The sequence below is a fragment of the Dicentrarchus labrax genome, unplaced genomic scaffold, assembly GCF_905237075.1.
Source record: "Dicentrarchus labrax unplaced genomic scaffold, dlabrax2021, whole genome shotgun sequence".
NCBI lineage: Eukaryota > Metazoa > Chordata > Actinopteri > Moronidae > Dicentrarchus > Dicentrarchus labrax.
Genome location: NW_026136702.1, coordinates 10,993,049 through 11,019,205, shown reverse-complemented (window position 1 = coordinate 11,019,205; position 26,157 = coordinate 10,993,049). Strand labels below are relative to the sequence as shown.

The following is a 26,157-nucleotide window of genomic DNA, read 5'->3' as shown; positions in this document are numbered from 1 at the left end:
AGCGTCCACTGATAAACACTTCACACCACAACCAACATACTCATCTCATCTTGAATTTCTTTGCGAGCTCACACATGAACAACTTCAGTGTTTCACCAGTGGGATTCAGAAGCTATTAACAGTGGAGCATTTGTTTAAGGCCTTTTGTGCAGCTAATGAAGGGTGGATGAATTTTAATTAGAGTGTCCTGCTATCTCCAGGCCGCAGCGATTGATAAGAGCTTTTAATGGAAGTGTACTTCCTCTTAACCATTTGAAATGAATCACAACCCCCCTTCAACAAGTTCCGCTTATAAAAAAGGCTTCAAAGCTCAGTGTCATGCTTGTGTTATCTTCAAGACAGATTGGAGACAGCTTTTGGCATTTTCAGCTTCATAACGAAGGAGTGATGTGAGCTTAGTTGGGACACTTGGAGGAAGAGCCGCAACGACAGCCTGAATTTATCCAGAGACTGAGCTAATGAACATGAGCATTAATTGACTTAGAGTTCCACTTCAGCTGAATATACAAATATACAGACTGTACATTACCTTGCGCAGCGGTTTGAGCTTGGTCTCCATGATGAACTCATATTTACAGAGCTCACAACAGCGAGTGTCGGAGCTCTTGATCCACTGCTGTAGACAGGACTGGTGGACGAAGCGCAGGCTCCCTGTGCAGTGGCATGGTGTGATCAGAGGGCTCTCGTCATCCCCTTCACAGTGACAAATCCTGCGGGAGCCAAAGAATACAGTCAACACTAAGCTAGAAGCAAGACAGCTGTAATAGGAGGAAGACAGGGAAGAGGAAAGATCAAAAAGAGAAACGTTGGCAGGCAAAGCCGACAGATGTTTCCCCAAACTCGGGCAAACTTGAGTTTTGGAAGATATTATGTCAGCAAACTTGTAGCATTCTCTAGTAGTACGTATAATAAGACAAGGTGTTGGGAAAGCATGGCAGGTGGGGATATAATTTTCACAAATATAAACGCATATTAACACCCTGAACGCAGAAGACAAGGTCCCACATGGATAAACTCAATCAAGACAAACTAATTTGATTCAAACCACTTCATTTGCAAATCAAAATGACATTTTCAGAAAATAATGTTCTGTGTTCTTGCAACATCGCAGCACAAAATTGACAAATCTAATCTCAGATACCCTGCAGTTGTGGTAATCTTAGTGTTTCAAGAACTGACACAATTTGCCTATAATGATAACGTTCGGTTGATTCATACAAGGAGTACAGACAATATAATCAACAACAATGTTATGGCATCCGGCACAACACAAGTTACATTTTTAAAGCTTCTCAAATCTTGTATTTGTAGCAAAGCCACTGCATGCAGTTGCATTGAACTTAACAGCAGGTGTTTGTGATACTGTGTTAAGCCCCTGTAGATGCTTGGTAAGGTATTCTGGGCACAGGTACCGACAACTGGAACATTTGATTAGGTGTCTGCTACCTCTAAGGGCTGCTGGACAGGCTTTTCTCAGAGAGAGGAACCAATCAGATTTTTAATATCAGACCGAAGCGGTCCCACTCTTCTCCTCAAGATCACATATCGGACACTGACTGACAGGTTTGAGGAAAGAAGTTATTAGTCACTCACACTAAGGAGGAGTGTATTTGTGAGATAGATTTGTGCGAGACTCCCGACTACGTACACACTTTCTCCAGCGAGTCAGCCACAGTCTGCCAAAGCAGTGAGTTCAATGGTATGAGACAAAATGGGGTTGAAGAAGGTTATTAGAGCAACCTATTACCTCCAAGGCAAGTTAATATTACACACACCCCACTTGCAGAAAGGAGAAGCTAAAGTCATTATGATTTCAGAATTCAATGTCAGGACATTGACCTTGTTTGCGGCTGATCCAACCAGGGAGAAATAAGCCCAAAAAAATCAGCTATTGCTTGTTCCACCACAACACACCTTTGATTAAAGGTCAGGCTGATGTCTCTGGATTAAATAACAGAACAATGGTAAAGGGAGGAAAATCTGTTGTTGTGTAGAATAAAGTGCACCCGATGCCCCTGCAGAGGCTTCATAGTTAAATGGACAACAAGCTACACAAGGGAAGGAGCTAGTAGTTATTTCAACCTACATTTCAAATCCAGTTTTTCTACCAGCTGACACATAAACCAGGAAAGGCTTCTACTGTCTTTTCCCCTCAGTGAGATGCAGGGAGCAGTGGGGAAAAGAAACAAGTAAATGAAGGCATTGAAAAAAAAAAAAGGTGGAGAAGGAGAGGAGAGAGCAGGGTGTTGTCTTTATCGCGGTTCAGGGGAGGATGAGAACTCATGAAGACACACATGCACACCCACACATGCCCACACATGTTAGAAAGTGAGCAAGATGTCTATTTCCAGACTGATCTGGCCAAAGCGTTACAAGATTAAAAGACAAAGTGAACAAAGGAGGATTAAGAATAGGTAATTTCTACGGGATTCTCAACTAGAGGAGGAGGTGCAGGGAGATGAATGTAGAGCGAGGGATTAAAGGATAGAGGAGGCACAATTAACATCTCTGGAAGAGTGTTTTTTTTCTGTTGGATCTGGCTGGGCTGCTTTGTTTGTGTTTCTTTGCATGGATCACAAGATGATGAACTGCAGTTTGTCATCCCACACATACTGTACTGTACTCTGCTCTCAAAAAAACTAAAAAATCAGCTTGAGGACCTGAAATCTTACTGCTCATATCAAGGTTTGGCGACTGCTGAAATGGACAGATTTGACAATATTTTTTTATGTTCATGCTGATTTTTTTTTTTTTTTTTACGTAGGAGGGGATAACCGTATAAGAATCCCTACACCTCCACAAGGATCCACGATGGAAATAAAGTGATCAGTAAACAACATGAGTGGAAGAGACTGTAGGGATCTTCAGCTGAAATGAAGATTTCATGGAGGCTTCAGCTGCTGAATAAAGTCAAGATTTTATATAAACTACAGCAAAAGGCACTTTTAAGATAGAAACCTCACAAATACAGCACATAAAATTCAGCTTTGTCATTCAAAGTGGCGTGTACGTCCATACATTTAACAGAATTATCCCAAACCTTTATACGAATTTACAGTTAAATTTACTGTATCAGTGTTAAAAGGCTCTGGATGGATGTGGGTGTAGCCTGTGTCAGCAGCAGCAAATTCAAAGCACTGTTAGGCATAGGAGGGAAGTTAAAATTTAATTTGTATCTTTTGAGCAGCCAAAACAGACCGTGTTTAATAGTAATTTTAGGATGCAGAGGCGCCGTTAGAGAGTGTGTCAACATTAAAATGTGAGAAGAAAAACAGAGTTGGAAATCACAAACACCACAAGCTGAGAGGGAAACAAGTTCTGCAACATTGCCGCCCTGGTGAGGCATTCAATTTGTTCCTGTCCTCTCTCCTGGACTGTCTGTTTCCTCGTACTTTTCTCCTGTGGCATTCACCTGATCTTTGAACTCTTCACTCTCTCAGTGCGTCGCTTTAAGATCCCCTCCCTCCAGCTGTTACATGTTCTGCCCTCGTTCTGAAAATGTTTATGTATTTATTTTCAAATGAATTTTTCAACGCCAATCTGTTGTTTTTTGGGGCTTTTTGCTAAACAGGTTTTCACAGGGCTGGTATGGGGCAAAGAGTGACTGAGGCATTTTGTTCTCTCTTGTTCTCAGCCTGTTTTCAGTCTCAACAGTTTAAGCTCGACACTCTGCCAGAGACATGCTGATCAGAGAAAAACACAATTCAATTAGCAGCCGCACCACTGGAAGCCATCTTCCTTTTTCCTCCTTGCCCCCTCTCTGCATGTTTTACTAGGTTTGTGTGGGCATGCTTGCCCTAAAAGAGAATATTAAATTTACTGAGAAGAAACTTATCTTTCAGAGGAAGGTTAAGGACTTATATAGACTATATTGTCAGACGTAAAAGCTCAAAAGGTACCCCATGGAGATTTGAATACTAATAAATTTTTGTTTGTATCTGGTGCTCTACTAGTACATGCTCGAGGACCACAAATATGCAAATAATGGAAGTATGTAGAGTGTGCAAACACTAAAACATTAAGAAGAAGAGAAGAGGCAAAGCAAGATGCAAGAACTGGAGCAGGCAGTCAACGCAGAGAAAAAACTATAATATAATAATTGCCTTTTACTTCTAAGGTTGGCCATGTCTATCAAATAAAGGAGGGGTTAAATGACACCAGGTTTTTATTCGTATCTGCTGATCAACAGAAGTGGTAGTAATGTGTTAAGCAATGCAGAAAGAAATGCATTCAATATGCACACAATGCATTCTGGTGCAAAACACTGTATGTTAACACTGTGTGTGTGTACCTTTTCTTCTCTAAAAAGGTGACTTTTCTGATAAGGAAAGAAACGAAAGAAAGTCACCTCTTATCAGACTTTCAACTATTACATGCTGAAATCTTGTCAATAAAAAGCTGGATAATCATTTACGTGCCATTCGTTTGTGAAAAACAAGCACCCATCCACGCGCACACACTCTGTTAAACAGGTGAGGTCAGTCTGCTGCTCTGAGCTCACGCTTCAAGCCACCTGACAGAAAGATGTGTGTGTTTGTGTATGTGTGTGCAGTCAGAGACTATGCAGGCTATTTGAAGCCAATAATCTGCCTCCTGATCTCTTGCCTTCACCTTTCCCATTCTAAGCTCATGTTTCTCCATCAGCCCACAGCTGACGTAGAGTATAATCTGGAACGGAGTTCATGCATAGACGAGAGCTGATGGGACAAAAACAACAAGACAGAAATATATAAGTGACATCTGACTTAACTCTCATGGGGAGTGGACAGACAAATACGATAACCCATCTATGTAGGGCTCAAAATTCCTTTTCTTGGAGGCATGGTAAGATCTGCCGCTAGCAAACAAGCCACACAGCCATGACCCAGTCTGCCACGTGAAAAAGACTGATGAGGGCCCTGTTGACCCAATCAGACTGACTCCATCGGTTCAACGTTGTTTATAGTCCCCTGTCTGCCTCTGTTCCACTATTTCTCAGACGGACACTCACTTCATTCCTCAAAACTATTACATTTTCTACCCTAACCTCTGCCCCTCCATCTTTTCCTAAACATTGCCATTGCCCCCTATTCCTGCCTCTACTGCAAAGCTTAAAGCTTTCGGGCAAAATCAATCACAAATTTTCGCAGCCCATGTAAGACACTTTAACGCCTCATCGATCTAATAACAATGAAAAATTATTTAAAAAACACAGCCTGACAGCACAATGAAAAACATGGCAGATCATTGAGATAACAGTGAAGTGAGATGAAATGAAATGAAATGAAATGTTCTAGATACACATGAAGGGTTGAATCAGGATAGCTGAGGAGAAGGCGTATGGTTTTGCAGTGTGTGTAGACTTAGCATTTATGTGTCTAGTTCTTCTGATTAACAGCTCCACTCCGAGCAGGGGTTTGGAGGACAAATACTGCTGTGGTAATAAAATATTCTGCTGGGTAGTTACACTACAGGTTGAGAAGCTCTCCACTACTCCACAGGGCTCTAGGGTTCACTGCCACGCAATGGCACAGGGGTGGTCTGGGCTCTACCAAGTCACAGGAAGGGGCGGGTGTGGATTATACCATCCAGATAGTCACCCACCTGCAGCAGTCCCCTGATAGCGAATAGGGTGACAGTGGCCCAGTTTTCTCTGACAAAGGGGATGGGCAGCAGTCCAAGTCGCTGTCCTCATCCATATAACACAGGGGGGCGAGAAGAGCACCTGGCCTAGCCCTGGTGATTGTTTCTGGGGTTGCCAGCTGGCCCATGCCCTTTGTGGCTGGACTGGGCCGGTACTCCTCAAACACGTCGTCATCTCCCAGTTGATCCTCGAGGGGAAACCCTGACTCGCTGTCTTCCAGCCGGGCGCTGGAGGACTTGGTGATGTGGAGGTGAGAGGCGTAGCTGCCGAGCTCAGAGCACTGAAGGCTGGCCGAGGTAGAGGATCGAGAGAAGGGGAGGAGGAGACGGAGGATGTTGGCGCTCGGGGAGGGATGAGGCTGAAGGTGGGTGTTGGACAGAGGAAGAGCAGGAGCGATGATGGTGGGATCAGATGGGAGACAATTGGCGGGTGGGATGCCCAGCATGTATTTGTAGTTGTTGGTGAAGGAGGGGACAAGGTGGGGGTGGGTGCGTGTTGAGAAGGCAGGATTTGGGTTCTGGTATGCGGGTGCTGCAGCCAGCTTGACGTTGAGTGTGTGCGCCCTTCGATCCGAGCTGGGTGGCTGAGGAGGTTCGGGCTTCAGCTCCAGCTCCCCCTCGGAGCAGGTTCGGTCGATGAAGTGCAGACCTCGACAAAGACTGTCCACGCGCTGGCCCACGTCGTTCAGAGACATGGAAAACCTGAGCGAGCCATTGGGGCGGATGTTGACGGATGAGGGGCGGATCAGTGAGAGCCAGTCTCGTTGTTTGGCGTGTTTTGAAGCTGGCAGGCCGTCTGTGCAGAGGGTGGTCACTGAAATACCCCCTGAACCTTGACAGGTTTTACCGTTAGAATTCAACAGAACCACAGCAGTCTGCTTGTGACAGTCCTGATCCTGACTGCTGCCGTGAAAGTGTTCGTGCGTGTGCGTTTTATGAAAGAGGAGCGTGATTGACGATAGCGAGGAAGACAGGAGGAGAAGGAATGAGAAAGGACAAAAAAAAGAGAAATGGAAAAGACATCATGCATTTGAAAACAAAGGAATTTGAAAAACGGAGATAAAAGGTTTCAGGGGATTTGCCTCTGCTTGAAAATATCAAACTCTAGATGACATTTGTTACTATAAAATCCATTTTACAGCAGGGCTACCTCCAACAGTGACAACTCAAGAGTAAAGGGTAAACCAACAGCGCCCATTAATAAGGTTCTTCACCAGTAATGGACTGATAAATAAGATTACATTTCTTGTCCTCAGGTGTTCATATCACTGTGGACATAAATGACATCACCGGCAGTAAGTGGAACTGAAACAGTCTGTACCTGCAGATGTCCTGGCTGGATGGGGAAACCGACGTCCTCGAGAAACTGCATGGAGCGTTGACTGAAGTCGGGCTCCCAGCCTGAGGAACAAAACACATACACAACAATATAACTACAGAAATAACTACCGTATTGTTCAACAAGATCAAATCATATCTCCCGCGTTGCCAGGACAGGTCTTGTGTGGTGAGAATTTAACAGGCTATCAGTGTCTGAACCTGATATTAACAGAAAGAGTGATAGCGCCGCGTCACACACTGGTGCACAGGATGATAAAAAGGAAAAACACAATACGGGCAGTTAATCTATCTGATTAAAGTAGTGCCAGGCAAAATCTGTCTCAGATGCATCACAGATCAGGCAAAACACCAGGCTTGCCGCAGAGAGAAGCGCAGAAGAGACAGACTGCGAGACAGAGGGAGATTTATGAAGAATGAGGCACTGAGAGAAGCACAGCTGGAGGACGTGAGGCTGTGGACTTGTTCAGCATCCACAGAGAATTTTTAAACAGATGCGCCTGCAGGTACAAAGCTGTCATAATAAAAATACCTTCAGCATTATCTACTGTAGCTTTTACCAATATTTATTTTACACAAACATTATGGTGAGGATTAGTTAAAATGGTTTTGTATTTTAGAGGAAGCTTCTGGTTTATTACAATTTGGGCTTTATTTACAGACATTTGGCCACCACTTCTATTGGTTATGATCGTATTTTACTCATCAAATTTATTGAGATCTGGGAACATGAAAATATCCCTACTACAAAGTCTGACTGGGCAAGAAACATGAGCAGACAGACGATCATACATGTCGTAAAGAAGCCAACAGTTTAGCTGGCAGGTTGTAAACAATAGTTTGGCCACATTATGTGAACTTAAAAAAACACTGAAAGTTGGTAAATGTTTGTAATAAGGCTGCCTTCAAACACTGTCGCCCAATATGAACAACAGGAAGATTTAGAGGTGTTTTCTAAGATGGTTCTAGCCTTGCAGTCGCATTACTTATATGGCCTAAATTTTGCCTCTGTATTGTTGTAACCCCCTGGCGGCGTTTTGTTGATGTATTGATTTGTATTGCACCATGTTGACTTAATAAAGTTTCTGAAAATTTAAAAAAAAAAAAAATAAATATATGGCCTAAATTCACTGCTTTTTCAGTGTTATGTAGTAACACTTTAAATGTCCTTTAATTTAGTTGAATTAATTCCATTAGTGTTAATATTGAATTTATTTAGATGTAACCACTGCTTTGTCATCACTTCGTCGTACAGTTGTTTTCAACATGTGGAAGATACTGATGCAGTCAGAAAATCTCAATATCTCTAACTTCAGTCTAAGACGGAGGCTGACCTGTAAGTTTTTTCCCTCCGGGCTGCTTGTAATTACAGTTTGAATGATATGAAACAAATATGGCATAATCCCTCACAGCACAGGGAAACACACAACTATGGTAAGTACAAAAGATCAAAGGAAGTCCGTCTGTAAATGGTAACCTGGTTTGTACAATGGTATTATAATTGAGAACCAGAAATACAAAACTAAGATCCGAAGTGCAATTAACCATAATTCTCTGCGGTCTGGGAAAGTCGCTTCATCACTTTCCTACTAAGTGTGAGAGGAGAAGGTACCACTCTCACTTCTGTATGCTAAATAAGAAACTACAGCCAGCACCTGGTTAGCTTAGAATAGCATGAAGACTGTGTCAGTCCAATGGAAATAAACTCTTAGACTAACAACTACCAAACCCAGATTAGTCAGCAAAGTAATCATAAACCCTCATCAGGCCTAACTTCTCTCTGGACTGCTACTTGGACGGTATCCTGATCTCATATCGTCTGAGGTAGCTTATAATTCTCATGCTCCAGCTCTGGTTTTTAAATGATCTGATTCAGAAATGGTACAAAAACAAATGCCTCATCATCAGTAGTCTCAGGTACATCTTCAATTCCAGAGCTACTGTCATCACAACCCTCCAATATCAAAGAAAATGATTGCTCTGCACTAAATCTGACATCTGGGTCGTTTGAGGAAGCTAACATAAACAAACCTTTTCATCATGCATTTGTATTGATTCATAGGAACAGTGACATTATGAGGCCAAACAAGAAAACACAACATTACTTCACTTGCATCAAGCACACTGTGAACTAAATTTTTTTTACCACTTTTACATACCTCGGGTCTCTAGTGACCTTATAAACTTTTTATAGGAAACATTATGAGAAAAGAAAATGCTATTCTTGTCATTTTGACATCAGAACAATGTTTAAAACAAACAGTTTGAGGAATACCAGGGAGTGGAGTTATTAATTAAATGAAATTAATAAATTAGACAGGGAGCAATATAGTATATATTTAAGGGTTAATCCAGACTATTTCTTTCCCCAGGCAATCAGTTTCCCCCTGCTTCCAGTCTTAGAAGAAAGTCAGAAAGCGAACATGTGTGCTTCCCAAAATGTCGAACTATTCCTTTAACAATCTATCCGACGTCCCAGCGCTCCTCCAGAGTGCCAGCGAGCACACCGGGTAGTGAGGGACAATAAAGGACGGGGATCAGATGGTGTTTGGGTTGCTAACATAAAGACACAGGGGGCAATGGTAATTTCAATAAAAAACTAATTACCTATTGATTTCATTTCTAAGTAAGGGAAAATTTATAGCTCACAGCCTGACACCAATCAATAGAAAATTCAATGTTCAGCTATGCCCTTCGGTCTGCTTTTGTGTCTGTGCATGAACAGCACAGCTTTTCTTTAACAGTCTTTTTCATTTGCACACAAAGACACAAACATACTGTCCTTCTCTTTTCTATTGTCATTCTTTAATAGTTCATCCAAGGGTGTCGGTTCCCCAAAACATAAATTCAATTTCTCTTAAAAATTTCAATTTATTTGCTTATTTTGATAGTTTGACATTCAAGGCGGCTGTTTGGAGCTCCTGCAAGAGTCTGGACTATGAATGTAAAATGAATAGGCAGCTCTGAGACATGTGTGAGAGACATAAATATCAGATAAAGGCAATACAACCTTATTATCTTGGAACCAGACCTGTATTTAACTACATAGCTGGAACATGGTGCTTTAGCTTCACACTTCAATAATGACTAGAAACAAAAAAAACTGATGACATATGCTCATCTAAAGCATCGTGTGACTGAAAGTGGTAAAAAGAAGACGCAGATTGTGATTGCACTGACAACATTGGATGGAATCTTTATTCCTTATTTTATTAGCTAGCTGTGTAAACATAATGTTCCAGTACCATCTTGTTTCTGTTAATCATTCATGTTTCCATCTCGTGTGAGTTGGCAAAAGATAACTAGCTCTGTCTCTGATCAGAGTCAGACAGAAGAGGCATGATAGCATTACGGAGATAGTAGATGATTAACTTCCCCACTGCATGTATGACTCTTCAGACTTCTATTAACCATCTGCTCTCTCATAACTGCCCTCTCTTGTAACGAGGAGCTTTGATTAGTAAATGAGTTCAACAACTGCAAAAGAAATTGTGTTGGGTGGCCTCGTCACACCTTTTACTTTTGAAACTGTAAACTATGAAAAGAAGCTAATTTACACTGAGAAGTATCCATTCAGTTCTTGGTTCATTCGATTCTTTGACTCTGATGTCCTAATTAGATATAATCCAGCCTCATATTCTCACTGTGTGAACACCTGTTTATTGTTCTTAGTGAAACAGTCTCCCAATTCATCATCATAACTACTTATTTAACCTCTCTCCTTGAGCCCTCACGCACTTCATCCTGGTATAAATTATCCTCTTATCCACTTGTTATACCTTTTCTTCCTTCTTTCATTTCTCTTATACCTCCTCCCTCACATCTGTTCACCTCTGCCTTCATTCTCACTTTACCGTCTCCATCTGTACCTGGAGAGAACCACCAGCTCTCATTTTCTAGTCTCTGGGGCCTTTCAAAGAATAACCTTTAAAATCTAACAGGAACAATGAATCACTGCCCCCCTAGTGAGAAGCTTCTAACAAGACACATTGTTGAACGACTGTGTGAATGGACCAGATGATGACAAGATGCCAATAGAAAAGCAACATAGAAGATACACATTAAAATTCATTCTTGACCTTGAAAACAGAACAAAATAATCAAAATTCAAGGTCCACTTGCTCAAGCTTTCAACCACATCGCATGGTCTTTATTGGTGGATGTAGTTTGCTCAGATGTGATGGAGATGGAACTGTTGACATGAATGAGGTAGACCATGTGATGTGCGTAAGAGGACCTTGAGTCAGGAGTGCTTTGTCAAACTATGTTCTCAAAGGTAAAAAAGGTTAATTAACATTCTTGCTGAGGGTCAAATAAGATCGATGCCACTCTCACGTCTATGTGTTATACACGGAAAGGTACAGCTAACTGCCACTTAGCTTAGCATAAAACACACAGAGAAACCACTACCCTGGTTCAGAAAACCCTCCTAAAACCAGAAAGTGTTACTTGTACAATTCGGTTTATGTACGGATTAAACAGAACAGAGATATCGTGCTCCTAGATGAAGATAAGGATTTCAAGATTTCTTTTTTGTTTTTCTTGAAAGAGATATTTAATACATTTAAAGAAACTCACACCTACTCTCACAAGGTAATTGCTGTTTAAATGGAAAATCATTACAGATGATTATCAAAGATGCACAGGGAAGATTAAATATCTTATATTAACACTTCATGGAAAAGGAAGTGACTAGTGTTCATGTTCAGTGTTTCTTACATTTTGTTTGTCAGACTAAACAAACAAGCTCTGAGAAACTATAACGGGTATATTACACTATTTTTTTATTAACAATGAATCTATTAACTGAAGAATAATCTCCTGATTAATATATAATAACACAATTGCACAATGGCAGCCTTATATATTTGACGTACCTTTATGCAGCTTCCTATTACTGTATTTTGTGCCTCTCCTTCATAGGCGTCATTTTGCAGCTTTGCTGACAAATAAGAATTAATAGCATTTGTCACCAAAAGCATTTTGTGATAAAACCATTCAAGTAAAGTCAAAGACAAAGACCGGAGCCAGCTCAAGCAGAAACTCATAAAAATGAATCAGCAATTGAACACAAAAAGCAAAACAAACTATGGTGTGTGCCAAAGAAATTAACAATTTAACTTAATTTTTCTTCAAAAAATAGTGATTTGGCCCAGCGCCTGGTTTCAACATCAGTGGTCTGCCAAGCTGAACAGACCAGCAGGACTGGTCCTGTAGCGATTTGGAGGACTGACCCAGGTTGTGCACTGCAGCGATGGAGCCTGAAATGCTGCAAAACTGCAGCAGCTTGAATTTTAGAGCACAACCAGATGTTTGGCTGACTATCAACGGCAGCCCACAGAGTGGTGGGTCGCTGCTTTGTGTCTTTATGAGGACTGTAATAGTTTAATTCCTTCCCAAACAGAGTAGGAGGCATTGCACAGCTCCCTGGCACTGTGCTAAAGAGAGAAACAGCTACAGCTAAGCCTCCTGACCTCGCCGAGTGGAAAATCAACTCCTGCCAAATCACCGGGCCATCCTCAGCCCACTGAAGCTTTCAGAGCTGCTTTTTATATATTCTACACTGACCATTCTTTTATTTAACAAAAACGCAGATTATTTGTCCTCAACTCAACTTTCTTTCACAATTTTCTAGATGATTTCTTTCTAAACAGCTCGATAAAAGACACCTTGTCTGAATGAATGAATCAATGAACAAACAAACATAGAGCAGACGGGAGATAATTAGTTTTTGGCTTTGGATACACGTATACATTTATATCTAAAACTGTACACCGTAGTGCCTTCACCAGCGAGCTTGTCACTGTGGGGGATTATCATCTTTATGAAACAATTCACCCCTCGGCTAAATGCTGCAGTTTGTTATTATACAAATCTCTGTCTCCTGGCGTGTGTGTCTCGTGACAGGTATTACAGAGGGAGTGTTACAAGTAACTGGATACCTAGAGAGTAGATGTGTTTTTTTTCTGAGTCATCCTCAGGGAGGAGAAGCCTGTTCGATTAAAGAAAACACCAACAGTTTAGAGACTGTGAACAGGAAAAAAGTCAGAAGCTAGAGAGCAAAAAGGACCACAAATATCCTGCCTGGTTATCAATATAAAACTACAACAGGTGCAAATTCTTTGGACGTTTGAGCTTTCACATACAAATGATCCAGATTGTATTGTCGTGCCAAGCCAGAGATGTTATGAAATATTCCTCTCAGGCCGGTTTTAAGTAGGTCAACAATTGGATACGAGTATATTCATTTTTGATTTGATCTGACCCAAGCCGATGTGATTCAGCTTGAATCTGTGCCATGTGAAGCAACGCTGGGTTTGTTTTGGTGTCCTTATTTTGAGTCTGGCTGGAGCTCATGTGGAAATGAATAAAAAAAATAATAATTCGCGTGTCAATCAAGATCCTCCATTAAACAGTCATCAGTAGCTTGTACAGACACGTGTGTAGATTAACAGGAGTTCTTACCAGCTTTACATTTTAACTGTGAGCCATAAAGTGACTTTATCTTTCGCTTTCAGGAGCTTTGTAACATAAATGAACTTGACCTACGTGTTATATTCTTTCAACAAAAAGGAACATTTGAGTCACTGCTGCAAATATAAAAGTCTTCCATCTCATCCTGCCAATACTGCAGAGAAAGTGGGGAAACTGCATATATACGTAAAATAATCTTCTGTAGACTCGCAGATCACATTCTGATTCATGCCGCTTCCAGGGAACGTGGTTTCAGGAAGATGTTGGGTCAGGTAATCCAAACTGGTCTTGCAACTCCTTTGCAGTCACAAGCTGACTCATTCTCTTTAACTGTCCTGGCAGACTCTTTACATCCAGAGAACAATTATTGCAGATTTAATACCTGTCAGTTAGTGGTATTTCCCTTCAGGAAGGAGCAGGAAACACCAGCTGACAGGCCGACTGCTGATTATTAATTTAATCCGTCAAATTTAAGAGCCTTGTTCATACTTTATGTCTATCACTCCATTACACACAATGGCAGGCTAGGTAGGACATTCAATGACAATGAATCATGTCCATAAACCACTAACTAATTAAAATCCACCTCTCTGTTTACAGATGAGATGGCACTAAGATTTCTTGGCCATTTTGTGTGTGTTTGTGTGCAGAAAGCAGGTACAAGATTGCTGCTTACTACTATGACTCCAGACTACACTGGGGAATCATCACCATCACATACAGTATTTATATATTCCTTCCTCTTCAAACTAGACTGAGTTTTAGAAAATAGCAGGATGTCCCAAGCTGATCTGCAAGATCAATATCTGAGACAAACAAGGTACTTTTAAATTGATCGGTTTCAGCTATTTTAAGCCCCATCAAACTATCAAACCACAGGCACAGCAGCTCCAGACTGACACTACTCTCTCTCCCTGCTGGAAGACACAGTTACACAGTTTGACAAGAAGTTTAACAGCAATCTCATATCTGTCCAGTATACATGAAGCAACAGCCAGCAGTTGGTTAGCTCAGCATAGCAAAAAGACTGAAAACAGGGGGAAACCACTAGCCTGGCTCTGTCCTCGGGTAACAAAATCCATCTACGGCCAATCCAGGACCAGTTAGCAGGCAACCAGCAAGTAACAAAGAAATAGTCTAGTACATAACTCCCTGTAAAACAAGGCCTACTTTACACTGGTAGGTTCAAACAGAACCAGGCTAGCTGTTCCCCCCGTTTACAGTCTTTATGCTAAGCTAAGTTTGCCGGATGCTGACTGTAGCCTTATATAGCTTACAATAAGGAGAGCGGTATTAATCTTCTCATTTAACTGCACTATTCTTTCTAGGAAAGCAGGTTTTCTTTTTGCTCATGCAGGGCTCTTAAATGAGTCTTAGTTTCATAATTTTTACCAGCTACCAAGGTCATCTATATAGAGGAACAGATTTACCACACAAGACACCCACATGAGCACCAGTTCATAATTATTATCTAACTTCTTTTGTAAGTGTACTTAAAAGGTTGTAAACATTTGATGTGGCAGGTGCACCTTGTATAGCTTGTATAGCTATAGACTTTGCACCCACTGCAGTTGTGTCCACAATTTTACAATGCAACGGACGACTGCAACTGACATTTTGGATCTGTTCACTTTTGGTTTAATAATGAATGGGTTCAACTGAGGATTTCTTGCCCAAGTGACTCAAGCCATCCCCAGGTGCATAACAACTAAAACATCTGCAGCAGTTACTTTAAAAGGTACCGGTGTGTACATCCTACATATGGAAGCCATGCTTAGTTTTCGTGTGATATATTTTCATGTATAGATCAGAAATCAGCGATTCAGTTAATGCAATGTTTGTTTTATTAAGCCATACACTATACACCTCTCTAGTCTGGGAGTGGCACATTGCCTTAGGAAGCAGTATTTATGTTTAACTATAACTCTTACCATTAAAATGACTGTATTTTTCACTCCTGTGCAATAACTTTCCTCTTGCTCACGTTTAGAGAGTGGCTGACTCGTGGATCAAACATTATAGAGAGATTGGTCCGGTGGTGATGAAATGACCCTGACATCTATTAGCACAAGTAAAAGGTTTATCCTATAAGAGGCTCAAGAGAACAAGGATTGAAACCCTGGAGTCAGATTCGATGCAGACAGTAGGTTTGCCCGCGGGGAGCGATGGAGAGGAGAGGAGACTGTGGTTTTCTGTCAGACAGAAAACCACAGTGAGTTGAGGTGTAAAGACACGTCTATTCTCTGGAAGTTGATCAGAGAGGCAGCTCTGATTGGGCGATGTGATGCAAGTGAGGCAGGTCTATCTATCAGCACCTCTAACTCCACTGCATGTATATCTGTCCTGTCAATCTCTGCCTTCCTACACAGCTCACCTCACCACCGCCCTCCTGTCTTTATGTTCTCTCTCTTTTCTCTCTCTGTGGTAGAAGGCCATACATCATTCATTCAAATTTTTCCAATTGTGTGTGCTTTGCTCACCTTTGATATATTGCTGGACCTGCTGGCAGAATGACCCAGAGGCTTTTCATTCTGTAAAAGAAGATGAGAAAGACAGCTTCAGTGATTGAAAAAAAAACACACACATTCAAAAACGGAAAAAGAGATGCAGTCCAATCTGCACATGCTGTCTGCACAGTGCTAACTGGCATATCCCCCATAATTACTATTTGCATCACACTTTATTTGTAATGAATGGTGCTGTACAATGACTATCTGTTTGACATAATTAACATTTGAGCATTTGAAACAGAACAGCCAATTACAGGAAATTGTTAACAATACTAGGAGTCTACATGTGTAGGACTTCCAGGTAGACATAAGGGTGCTTTGAGCTAAATCTTAACATTAGAACACCAATATGCTCACAATAACAATGCTAACATGTTGATTTTCACACGTTGAGTTACCACGCTCAATAAATTAGATTAGAGTGTTACCATTTGCTAATTAGCAGTTAACACAAAGTACAGTTGATGCTGGAATATTATTAGTTTTGCAGGCCAAGAACCAAAGTACTGGAAAATATGACATTTTGACCTGATGATGGTCAGGACAAGTCAACCTGAGGGGAGCATGAATGTCTGTACCAAATGTCATGCCAATAAATCAAGTAAAATAGTAGTCAAGATATTTCACTAAAATCCCAGAACATTAAAGGTGGCTCTTAACGTAATACGAATGAAGAAATCTTGTTATAGGCTATAATAGAAGAAATAGGAAGAACTGATTCATGGTTTGTCTCCTAACGAGCAAACACTTCAACCAAACACAGCAAAGCTACATTCCTCAGCAGCCTGTGAGGATTTTAAGTTAGTAAATCAAGTTATTTTGGCACAAGACAAAAGGAGGACAAGCTGATTACATAACACATCCGACAAACTCCAAATCAAATGGTGTCACAATATTTGTATCATTACCCAGGGAGCGAATCAGGCCAATCCTGTCAGCACTCAGCACAGTTAAGTTTTGTTTTGAGGCTGTAATGATCCTCAATTCCCACTCAGTGTTCTCAGCTGGCACCAGGGACTCAGATAAACAGCCACTGGGGTGTTGTGCTGCATTCAGTGTTGGTATTAAAGCCTTGCGTGGTTCCTTAATGAGTAATCAATCATCGTTACATAATGCTGAGTTCACACCGGGTCTGTCAGGCTGTGGTGCTTTGGACACAAACAAATCTTTGCAAAGGGAAATCAGCTCTATGGGGAGGAGTGTTTTAACTGTCTATACACTGTACACATGGGAGCATGGCCAGTTTAACTTGTTAGGGGGCAAAATTGAATCAAAGCTCCCATTCAGTACAATACACACATGGCAACTTTAATAACCAGAATCCCAGAAATCAACCAGCCTTCCTATGCAGGTGTAGTATATTTACCCAACTTTCACCTGATGGTTAGGCTAGATAAAAAGGTCAGAGGATCAGAGTTATTACAAGCATGAAGGTTTGACATTTTGTGGCAATCCCAAAGTAAAGACATTTTATTTAAAAAGAGATTTTCAGAATAAGGTCACAATATTTTGAGAAGTAAGTATTAAAATGTAAATACTTTATTGCAATAAACAGATGAGAGCAGTCTGTCTGTTACATGACAAATTGTGGTGTAACTTCAGGTCAATCAACAGGTTTTGCCAACAAGCCAACAAAAAAAAAAAGAAAATTAAATTAAAACGAATTAAACCAGTTACATGAAGTATGAGTCAATAACCAGCTGTGTTGCAAAGCAGCAGCTGGAGTACAGCGGAGACCTGTCTTGTTCTCCAGACAGCTGAGACAAGAGCACAGTCGTAGTATGTGATTAAAGTGGGCTTTATGCAAATTATGTGAAAGGCAGCCACAATCTAACTGTCTAATAGTCTTCTGTGCATTATGTTATTGGCCCATGTATCCAATTCAGACCAGCAGGGAAGCAGATGTGCAGTGCTCCTCATCGGAGGTGGAAAACTCAAAGCAACTGTTTGAAAACTCCTCTCACCACCGTGTGGCTTACTGGCCACCCAAATGTTAACTTTTCCCTCCACGATAAAGCACACAGAAGCTTTCCTACACTTTTCAATGGGAAGCATTATGGAGTAGGGAGACGGTCCCAAACAGAGCACAGAGATGCCTATATAAGAGGCGGACAGGAGACTAGATAGTGCTGTCCAAACATGTTTTTTACAAGTCAAAATAACTGTAGGCCATAGCAGCCTATGGACTGTAATCCAATAAACCTATAAGCATAACATGATGTTTTACACTCAAAGCAACCTATTCTGTTTTTTTCTCACAATATTATGATTTATTTTTACAACTTACAGCTTTTTTCCTGTAATATTATGTCGTCAAAATCGTAATTAATAACATTGATCCTAAAACTTGCTGCTAGCATGACAAAAGTCTTAAAGCCAATTGATTAATATTGGAAACAACTTGAAATATTCTTGTGCACTAGCAGATGTTTTCACTTGTTTTACGAAAATAAGGTTTTTGGGAATTCAAATAGATAGAAATGATCTGATAAAGAGGGAACCTGGCATTTGTTTTTGTGGAGAACTTTCCTCTTGTTGTTCAGAAGCAGCAGTGTTACCTTAAACAGGAAGTACATTGCCTCCAGAAACTCATGAACCATGAGTCTACACACACACACACACACACACACTCATACCACTAAGAGACTTCATGTCGTTCTTCCGATTCTTAATTACTTCAGTGCTTCACTTGTGTCCTCTCCATGACTCGTTGCCATGGTGATAGGGGACTACTGTATGTGCCAAGACTCTCCATCACTCTCTGCTTCTCTTTTCATCCCCCTGTTGCAACACACACACACACACACACACACACACACACACACACACACACACACACACACACACACACACACACACACACACACACACACACACACACACACACACACACACACACACACACACACACACACACACACACACGATGACTCCAATCTCAGGCTGTATCTTGTGTTTTAATCTGCCAACTTCCAGTAAGATGCACTTTGCGGCTGATCCAGTGACACAACTTTCACATGCAAAATGTATGTTTTAATCAGTAGTTCTGCAGATACAACTGCAGAGGCAAGATCTCAGGCTTTTACTGTACTAATGGATTAAAATGAAGCAGCTCCACTCCATCTCCATGTCATTACCTCCTCAACATCTTCAATACAATGCCACAAAATAGTAAAAACAACTCGCAATGGGTGCAATTTGTGAAGCAAATCTATTTTGTCAGATTGTTGAAGAGGGTAAAAATTCTATTTTGTATAGGAGATGACAGCCGGGGATAACAAGGCACAGCCAAAAGAATAGAACAAATTGATGATCCTTGCCCTTAATCCTTCCTTCTTGGCCAAAAATGGAGTAACAAGCAGATATGCCCAGACCGAAGAGTTCCGGGAAATGGGCCACAAATGGGCCGATGACTTTTATAGACAGCCGTGATTAGAGCAGAGGGGCGGCAGACGGATGACAAAAGATGAAAAAGGAAATAGATCAACACCATTTCTCTGCGTCCTCTCTTTTTTCCTAACCCCATTTCTTTAAAATCCTCTCCAGAAAACTGTGTTACCTGCAGTACAAGGTCTGGGAGTCACCTTCACTGCCACCATGACTGTAGACTATAAAGGGTCTTATTCTCTGGGCTCATGCATAATTCTGATAAAGAAGGTTTCAGGTTTCACAGTCCGCTGTGTCTGTCTGTCTTTCTCCACCTCCTCTGTGGGTCTGTTCACAGCCCCAGGCTTTGATAACACAACTTTCAGACTGGACTCTGAAGACTGGAGGTTGTAAGAAAACGAAGCTTAGGAGAGTATGGCAGAGGAGGAGAGGTCATATTCAGAGGGACGTCTTTCAGGGCTCTGTTCTCGGCCCACAGGGAGGAGAGCTTGGCTCGCTTTTATGCAAGAATCTCAAAAGATAAAACCTTTGCAAATTTAACACTGCCTCTTTGAAATGTGCCTGTCTCTACAAAGTTTTTATCCTCAACACAACTTTTTCAGTAGTTGAATCCACCATCTGTGTCGTCTTTCATGAAGATGTCACAGATTGAGCTGTAGACCATATGGGGCATGTATAGCCTAGAGATGAAACACCAGTCAATTTTAATCAATCAACTAAATCAATTGGCAATTTTTTTTCATAACCACTTTCTTTGCAGTTTTCTTTTGAGTGTCATTTTAAATTTAAAATATCCTTTGGTTTTGGACTGTTGGTCGGACAAAACAAGACATTTAAAAATGTCACCTTAGGCTCTAAGAAATCGTAATGGCATTTCATAAAAAATACACTAAATAATTAAATCAAAAACATTGTAGGCAATCCTTATTTACGCCCTGTAACTAAACAGTATATAAATTAGGGCAGCAACAAACGATTATTGTCATTACTGATTGATGTGACTATTATTTTCTTTATTAATCAATTAATTGTTTAGATACTAAAATGTCAGAAAAGGAACATTTGCTGTTATTTCCCACAGCCCAAGATAACATAATCACATAGCTTGTTTTGTCCAGCCAACAGTCCTAATCCCAAAGATACTCAAATCCTCACACTGAAGAAGCTGAACCAGAGAATCTGCATTTTTGCTTAAAAAAAGAAAAAGAAAAGAAAAGCTAAATGTGTTTTGTTTTGTTAGTAAGTGATATATTACAGAACCGAATCTTCCAGATACTTCCTCCTGGTTTTGGCACCATTTTACACCAGCGTCATGCCACAAGCAGAGCATAAAGCTGGGTTTCTGTTTGAGGTCGACAGCTTCTCAGAATACAAAACCTGAGACCTGCAGTCAGCGAGGCTGCTCACACACCATCTGTTCTCGCCTATACCGACAACAGTTTCAGACACAACCCAAACATGAAATGAGATAGGTCAGGGTCGCAAATGAGAACTGCTTGTGAAGCTTGCAAACCTTCACCTTGTACATTTTATGTCATGAGAGACAGACGGTTTTATAACAGCAACACAAAAGGAAAATTCTAATTTTGAATACTAGCATGCTCCATTATCAGTCTGTTGTGCATTATATACTATGCATGCTATCTTACTTCCCTGAGTATCTCCAGGACTTGCCTGGACTTGCTGCATCTGCTCTCCAGTGCAGAGAGTAATACTGATTGTGACAGATACAAATAGCAACATCACTAGAGTTTGTTTTTCCCAGTTGTGAATAAGCACCAGTAAGTGCTCCTTGGTTGAAAACAAGCCTGTTAGCTGCAGTGCATTATATCCGTTAAGGCTTTCATTAGTGGAAACGTCTAGTGTCAGCATCTCAGTACTGCCAGCAAAACATGTAGAATAAGACAACATGTTTCAAGCTTGGAAAAGAAAAAGCGCATCAACCTCATTCAAGTAACTGCAAAGACATAATTAACACCTTCTGCTTCCTCTGCCTCAGAGCCAATCACAGTCTGCAGGTCCACCATCTACTGGAATTACGAACAACCTGTTTCCCGAGGTTAATGGAATCTCACAAGAGTAAGAAAACCGAGCTTTGGGATATGTGAAAGCATCTTCATTTGGGATGCCAGGAGGTAGAAAAGAGCCAGGCCAAGGACAGTCTGGAACAGTAAAAATTGATTCTGGACAATAAATGCAAAACATCTCTCCATTGAGCTCTAAAACACATTTAGGGAGATGGGATGGGCCCATTTCAGAGATTTTTTGCCCCACAATAAGCAGCTCCCTGCTGTGTGTCCCAAACACTGAGAGGGAGTTGTTTTATGTGGCAGTTACTCTGCTGAAAAAGGGCCAAAGAATTCACTTTATCATCTCTGACATTGTAACAAGACTAGGAGGGAGCAACCAAGAGATTATAGGAAAAAGAGACAGAGGAAGAGGCATAAAGTAAGAGACAGAGAAGCCAAATGAATGATGGTTATCAGACAGTGGTAATGAGGGGACTGTCGAAAGAATTAAATCAGTGAAATTAATGGACAGAGGTTTGTGTGTGTGTGTGTGTGTGTGTGTGTGTGTGTGTGTGTGTGTGGGCGGGAGGGGTTTATTAGAAATGACTTTTCACATCTCTCTCTTCCTGTCTTGTTCTTTCGCTGTAAATTCATTACATGCCCACAGTATGTGACCTCTGCAAGCTGCTGAACTCGTCATTCAACAGAGGCTATAATTTCTTAATCGTCCAGCAGCTCACTTCCACCTTCATCTTCATCTTCGACAGCTGATCAAACAACCATGAGAGCTGGTTGTTGTGTTTATCCTTTCCTTATGCATACATACTGTAGTATGTTAAACATTTACCATCCACTGCTCCACCCACAGGGAAGAGGAGTTACATGAATATAAAGTCTTCTCTATGTTGCATTAAAAACATGACTATGTTGTTGAAGGCAAACATTTCACACATTTTGGATGATGGAGTCTGGTGAACATACAAGCCAGCACAGCTCTGCCCATCCTCAACCTTTAATTCATTTCTACAGTGAGGGAACTGTGTTGTATATGTATACAAGAGAATATTGTTGGTTCCTAATGTTTAATTTCAAAGTTGAATTTTCTATGATCATTTGTTGGAAGTACAATAAGTAAATAAACCTAATGAAAAAGGACTTTTACAGGAACAACAGCACACTAAAGCTGACAACCATAACAACTTTGTTTTCAGTTAAACACCATAAAGCCAAAGACAAACATTAGACTGACAGGTGACGGAGTAAAGCTTGTGGATCTGCAGCTATGACTACAGAAACAGGGTTTAGAGTTTAGAGTCAGTTTAGTCTGTGGCAGACTGCACAAAGCAGTGTTTACATCTGAATAGCTTTCCCTGAAATAAATGGCAGAAGCATAGCATGATCTGCTTAGGGCTGATCATTCTGCCAAATGCAAATTTAAAAATGAGGCCATCCTGTTTTTTTTTTTATGCACAAGTTGCTGCAGACAAGCCGACTCAAGATTGCCTTCCCAGAGAGAGATAACTGAGATTCCTGAGCATAGTCTCAGCTCCTTGAGGAAATCTCTCTCAAATCACATAAAATCAAGTGACAGCAATGTCAAGTAAGCTATTATAAACACACTCTTAGTCTAGAAATTACAGCTAGCATGCACAAAACGAACACAGAGAGATATTCGAGAAAGAGTGAGGTATTAGAGTAAACAGTGCATTGACTAACTCCTCCCTCCTCAGAGGTTTCAGGCGCACATCCTTGCAGGAAAAGCAATATCAAAGAGCCCCATCAGGAAAGGAAGTTCGCCTTATGTGGTTTCCTATCCCTGTCAATGTCCAGCAGCCACTTAGGGAGGAATTGCAGGCCGAGTGGGCAGCTGGGCAGCAGAGCGTCACCAGATGAGAGAAACTATGCACAGTAACAACACTCAGTGGAGCGCTTGGCTGGCCACAGACATCTAACCCGATCTAGGTGGCTGTGACTGGAGGAAAAAGGAGATGGACATTACGCTGTACAGAGAGGTCATGTACTTTAGAAAGAAGAGACAAAAAATAAAAACCCAACAAACCACCTATTTGAGATTCTAGTTTCCAATAAAGCCATTGAACATTTGTCTAACATGGCAGTATGTCTTATTTGAGGCTATATTCTTTTTTCACAAGAGGCATTAACTCAGCAAAACTACAACCCCACGGTGTCAGCCTGCAGCATCTGTGTGTGAATATCTTAAAACCACATCAAACTGAAGCAGCATGTAAAGTGAGACTGCAGGAAACACCTCCAGACTCTGTGTTTTTAGTTTTTGTGTGCGTTTGTGAGTGAATGTGTCTGTCTGCACTCTCATCGGCAGGATGTGAACTTGTGGTTTACCCTTCTCCTTCCTTTCCTCCTACTCCTCCTCCTCCTCCTCCTCCATCTCCTGTTCTATCTGTCCCTCATCTTTCTTCATCACCAGCATAATTACATCAATGTGTCCAAACAGGATGTGGTAGAAGAGAGACAGTGACCACCGGATTTTCAGTGCCGGTCCATGTGGACGATGACCTATTCTAGATGTGCGTCTAATAAGGCTATACAGCACAGCCAACAACAATGGGAACTACAGAAAGAAGCCGCTCCGACAAAGAAAGTAACAGAGGTTGATCCTGGGGAACAGACAATAAAAATAAAAGTAAAATATGACAGAGAGCAACAGAAGAGAGCGACTGCTTTATAAAGGGAGCAAGAGATCCACAGATATAGTGAAATATTTGACAATGTGACTCTGCAGTGAAGCCACATTTCCTCATTAGCTGAACTTTGGGCCAGACTCCTCTACATGACATAAGTCATTATTTATGACTTGTGTGAAAAAGTCAAGCTACAGATAATTAGTTCAGCGCAGTGCCTCCTAATTAGCTGCATTATTAGTGTGTGAAACCCTCAGTCCCCTAGTGATATAATCCTTCAATCACAAGCTCACAGAAACAAAGACATGTTCAATGAAAGCAAGAGGTCACCTTAGCAAATCAAAGGACAGAGTGAAATATTGACCAAGACTGTATAAAACATTAAGTCAATGATACTTCAGTTAAGAAGGGACTCGCAGACGTTATCGCTGACTCTAAGAAGTCCAATAACAGCTTGAGTCCTGAGCCCACCAAACAGCTTCTTTATAGCTAGCAGCACTTAGCAGCTGCTTAGAGAAGCATCAGCCTGGTATCCGCTGGGAATATCAACACCCTATCTGAAGTATAGAAACATCTGAAACAACTTTCTCTCTCTTTTTTTAAATAAAACAAAAAAAAGAAAATTCTGCATCTAGCACTAACTGCATGAGCATTGAGTTCTTGGCACTGTTGAATGTTAAAAGCATGCTCTGGGGTTTTAAAAAGCCTTTCGGATGAAAACAAGGAGCAGAAGACGGCGCTGTAAACGGAGGTGCTCTGTGGGCATGTTGTAAAAAGGCCAACTTAAGAGTGCAACCAGTGCTGCAAGAAAATCACACCATGTACAGCAAACTCCTGTGTGCATGATACCCTCATACCCTTGCTATGCTCTACTGTCCGGCCTTCCTCATTTCCCCCTCCATCCCCTCCCTCTTCCCCTCTCCAACAGGTTTTAAGCTCTACTGTGACATGTGACTGCATTAATCTCCCCATTCCTCCCACCCCCCAGCTTTCAGATTTGACACAAAGCTCTGTGATTTGGTGCATCAGTCGATGATGTGATATGTTAAGCTGTAAACAAAAAGGAGGAAAAAAATATATTTATCTGAGATCTCTGCCACTGAAGCCTTGTATGTTTGTCCCAGTTTCAGCTATTAGCAAACAGTCACACTCCCAAGAGAAGACAGCAGCACACTGCTGGAGCTGCAGCCTATCTTTGCATTTTCCCACCATAAGTAGAGTTGGGTGCCAGAGCACATGAGCAAACAGAAAATAGAAAAGACTTATGACGACAGAGTAGAGGGGTTAGTGAGTTCATGGGTGCTGAATCTGACCTGATATGGTACTTTTTTTTTTTTAGGTCCTGTACTTTAGTGATCAATTACCAAACACTGTGATAGCACACAAATAACCAGGGTAGATTATTGCACTAAACAATGATTATTTAAAAAAAATGTAACTATAACCATTACAGTAAAGTCAATATAACAATGCTCATGGGAAATTCAAGTTCACAAGTCATATACAGTATTTCTGTGCACCCCCACTCATCCTAAACAAAGGGCAGAGGCACATGAGAAAGTGGGTCAACCTTTCACACTGAGGTGGCAGATGCTCTTCTGAACAGCACAAACAAACACGTACAGCACCGTCATGTATGCACGCCCAGGAACATGCTCTGAATATAAAATTACATACAGGGTTCAGAGTACAGAGTTCGAGAGATAGCGACGAATGTGAGAAAACACAAATGCAAAAGACGTCAACACAAATCTAAAGAACACACACACACACACACACACACACACACACACACACACACACACACACACACACACACACACACACACACACACACACACACACACACACACACACACACACACACACACACACACACACACACACACACACGCCGACTATACATCCTGTCAAGCAGTGGTGACGATATCAGACTGTTTCTGACTGTTAATTTCACTCTCGATTTATCCACTCCTTTCTCGCTCTCTCAGACGTACTCACACACAAACAGACAAAAACCACACATTCCTGGCAACTCTTTCATCTCTCGGCTACTGCAGCAGAAGTGCTCTGCCATCACCACGGAGACAGAAGGCCTCACCATAACAACCACTGAATGGAAACTGCGATGAGCCCCATTACCTTTTATTATCATCC

At 41.2% G+C, this 26,157-nt stretch overlaps 1 protein-coding gene across 2 annotated transcripts in view; it reads right to left on the bottom strand.

The window, feature by feature from the left end:
- marchf8 (membrane-associated ring finger (C3HC4) 8) overlaps window positions 1–26,157 on the bottom strand; it is a 75,276-nt gene that overhangs the window by 7,460 nt on the left and 41,659 nt on the right. The window contains exons 3-6 of one of the 2 annotated variants that reach the window (XM_051377119.1): window positions 15,915–15,965; window positions 6,944–7,023; window positions 5,584–6,525; window positions 530–710 (exon numbers count right to left, since the gene is read on the bottom strand). In XM_051377119.1, coding sequence (XP_051233079.1) covers window positions 530–710; window positions 5,584–6,525; window positions 6,944–7,023; window positions 15,915–15,965 — 1,254 coding nt within the window. The remainder of the gene's footprint in view (window positions 1–529; window positions 711–5,583; window positions 6,526–6,943; window positions 7,024–15,914; window positions 15,966–26,157) is intronic. The other variant, XM_051377109.1, reaches the window with a different exon arrangement.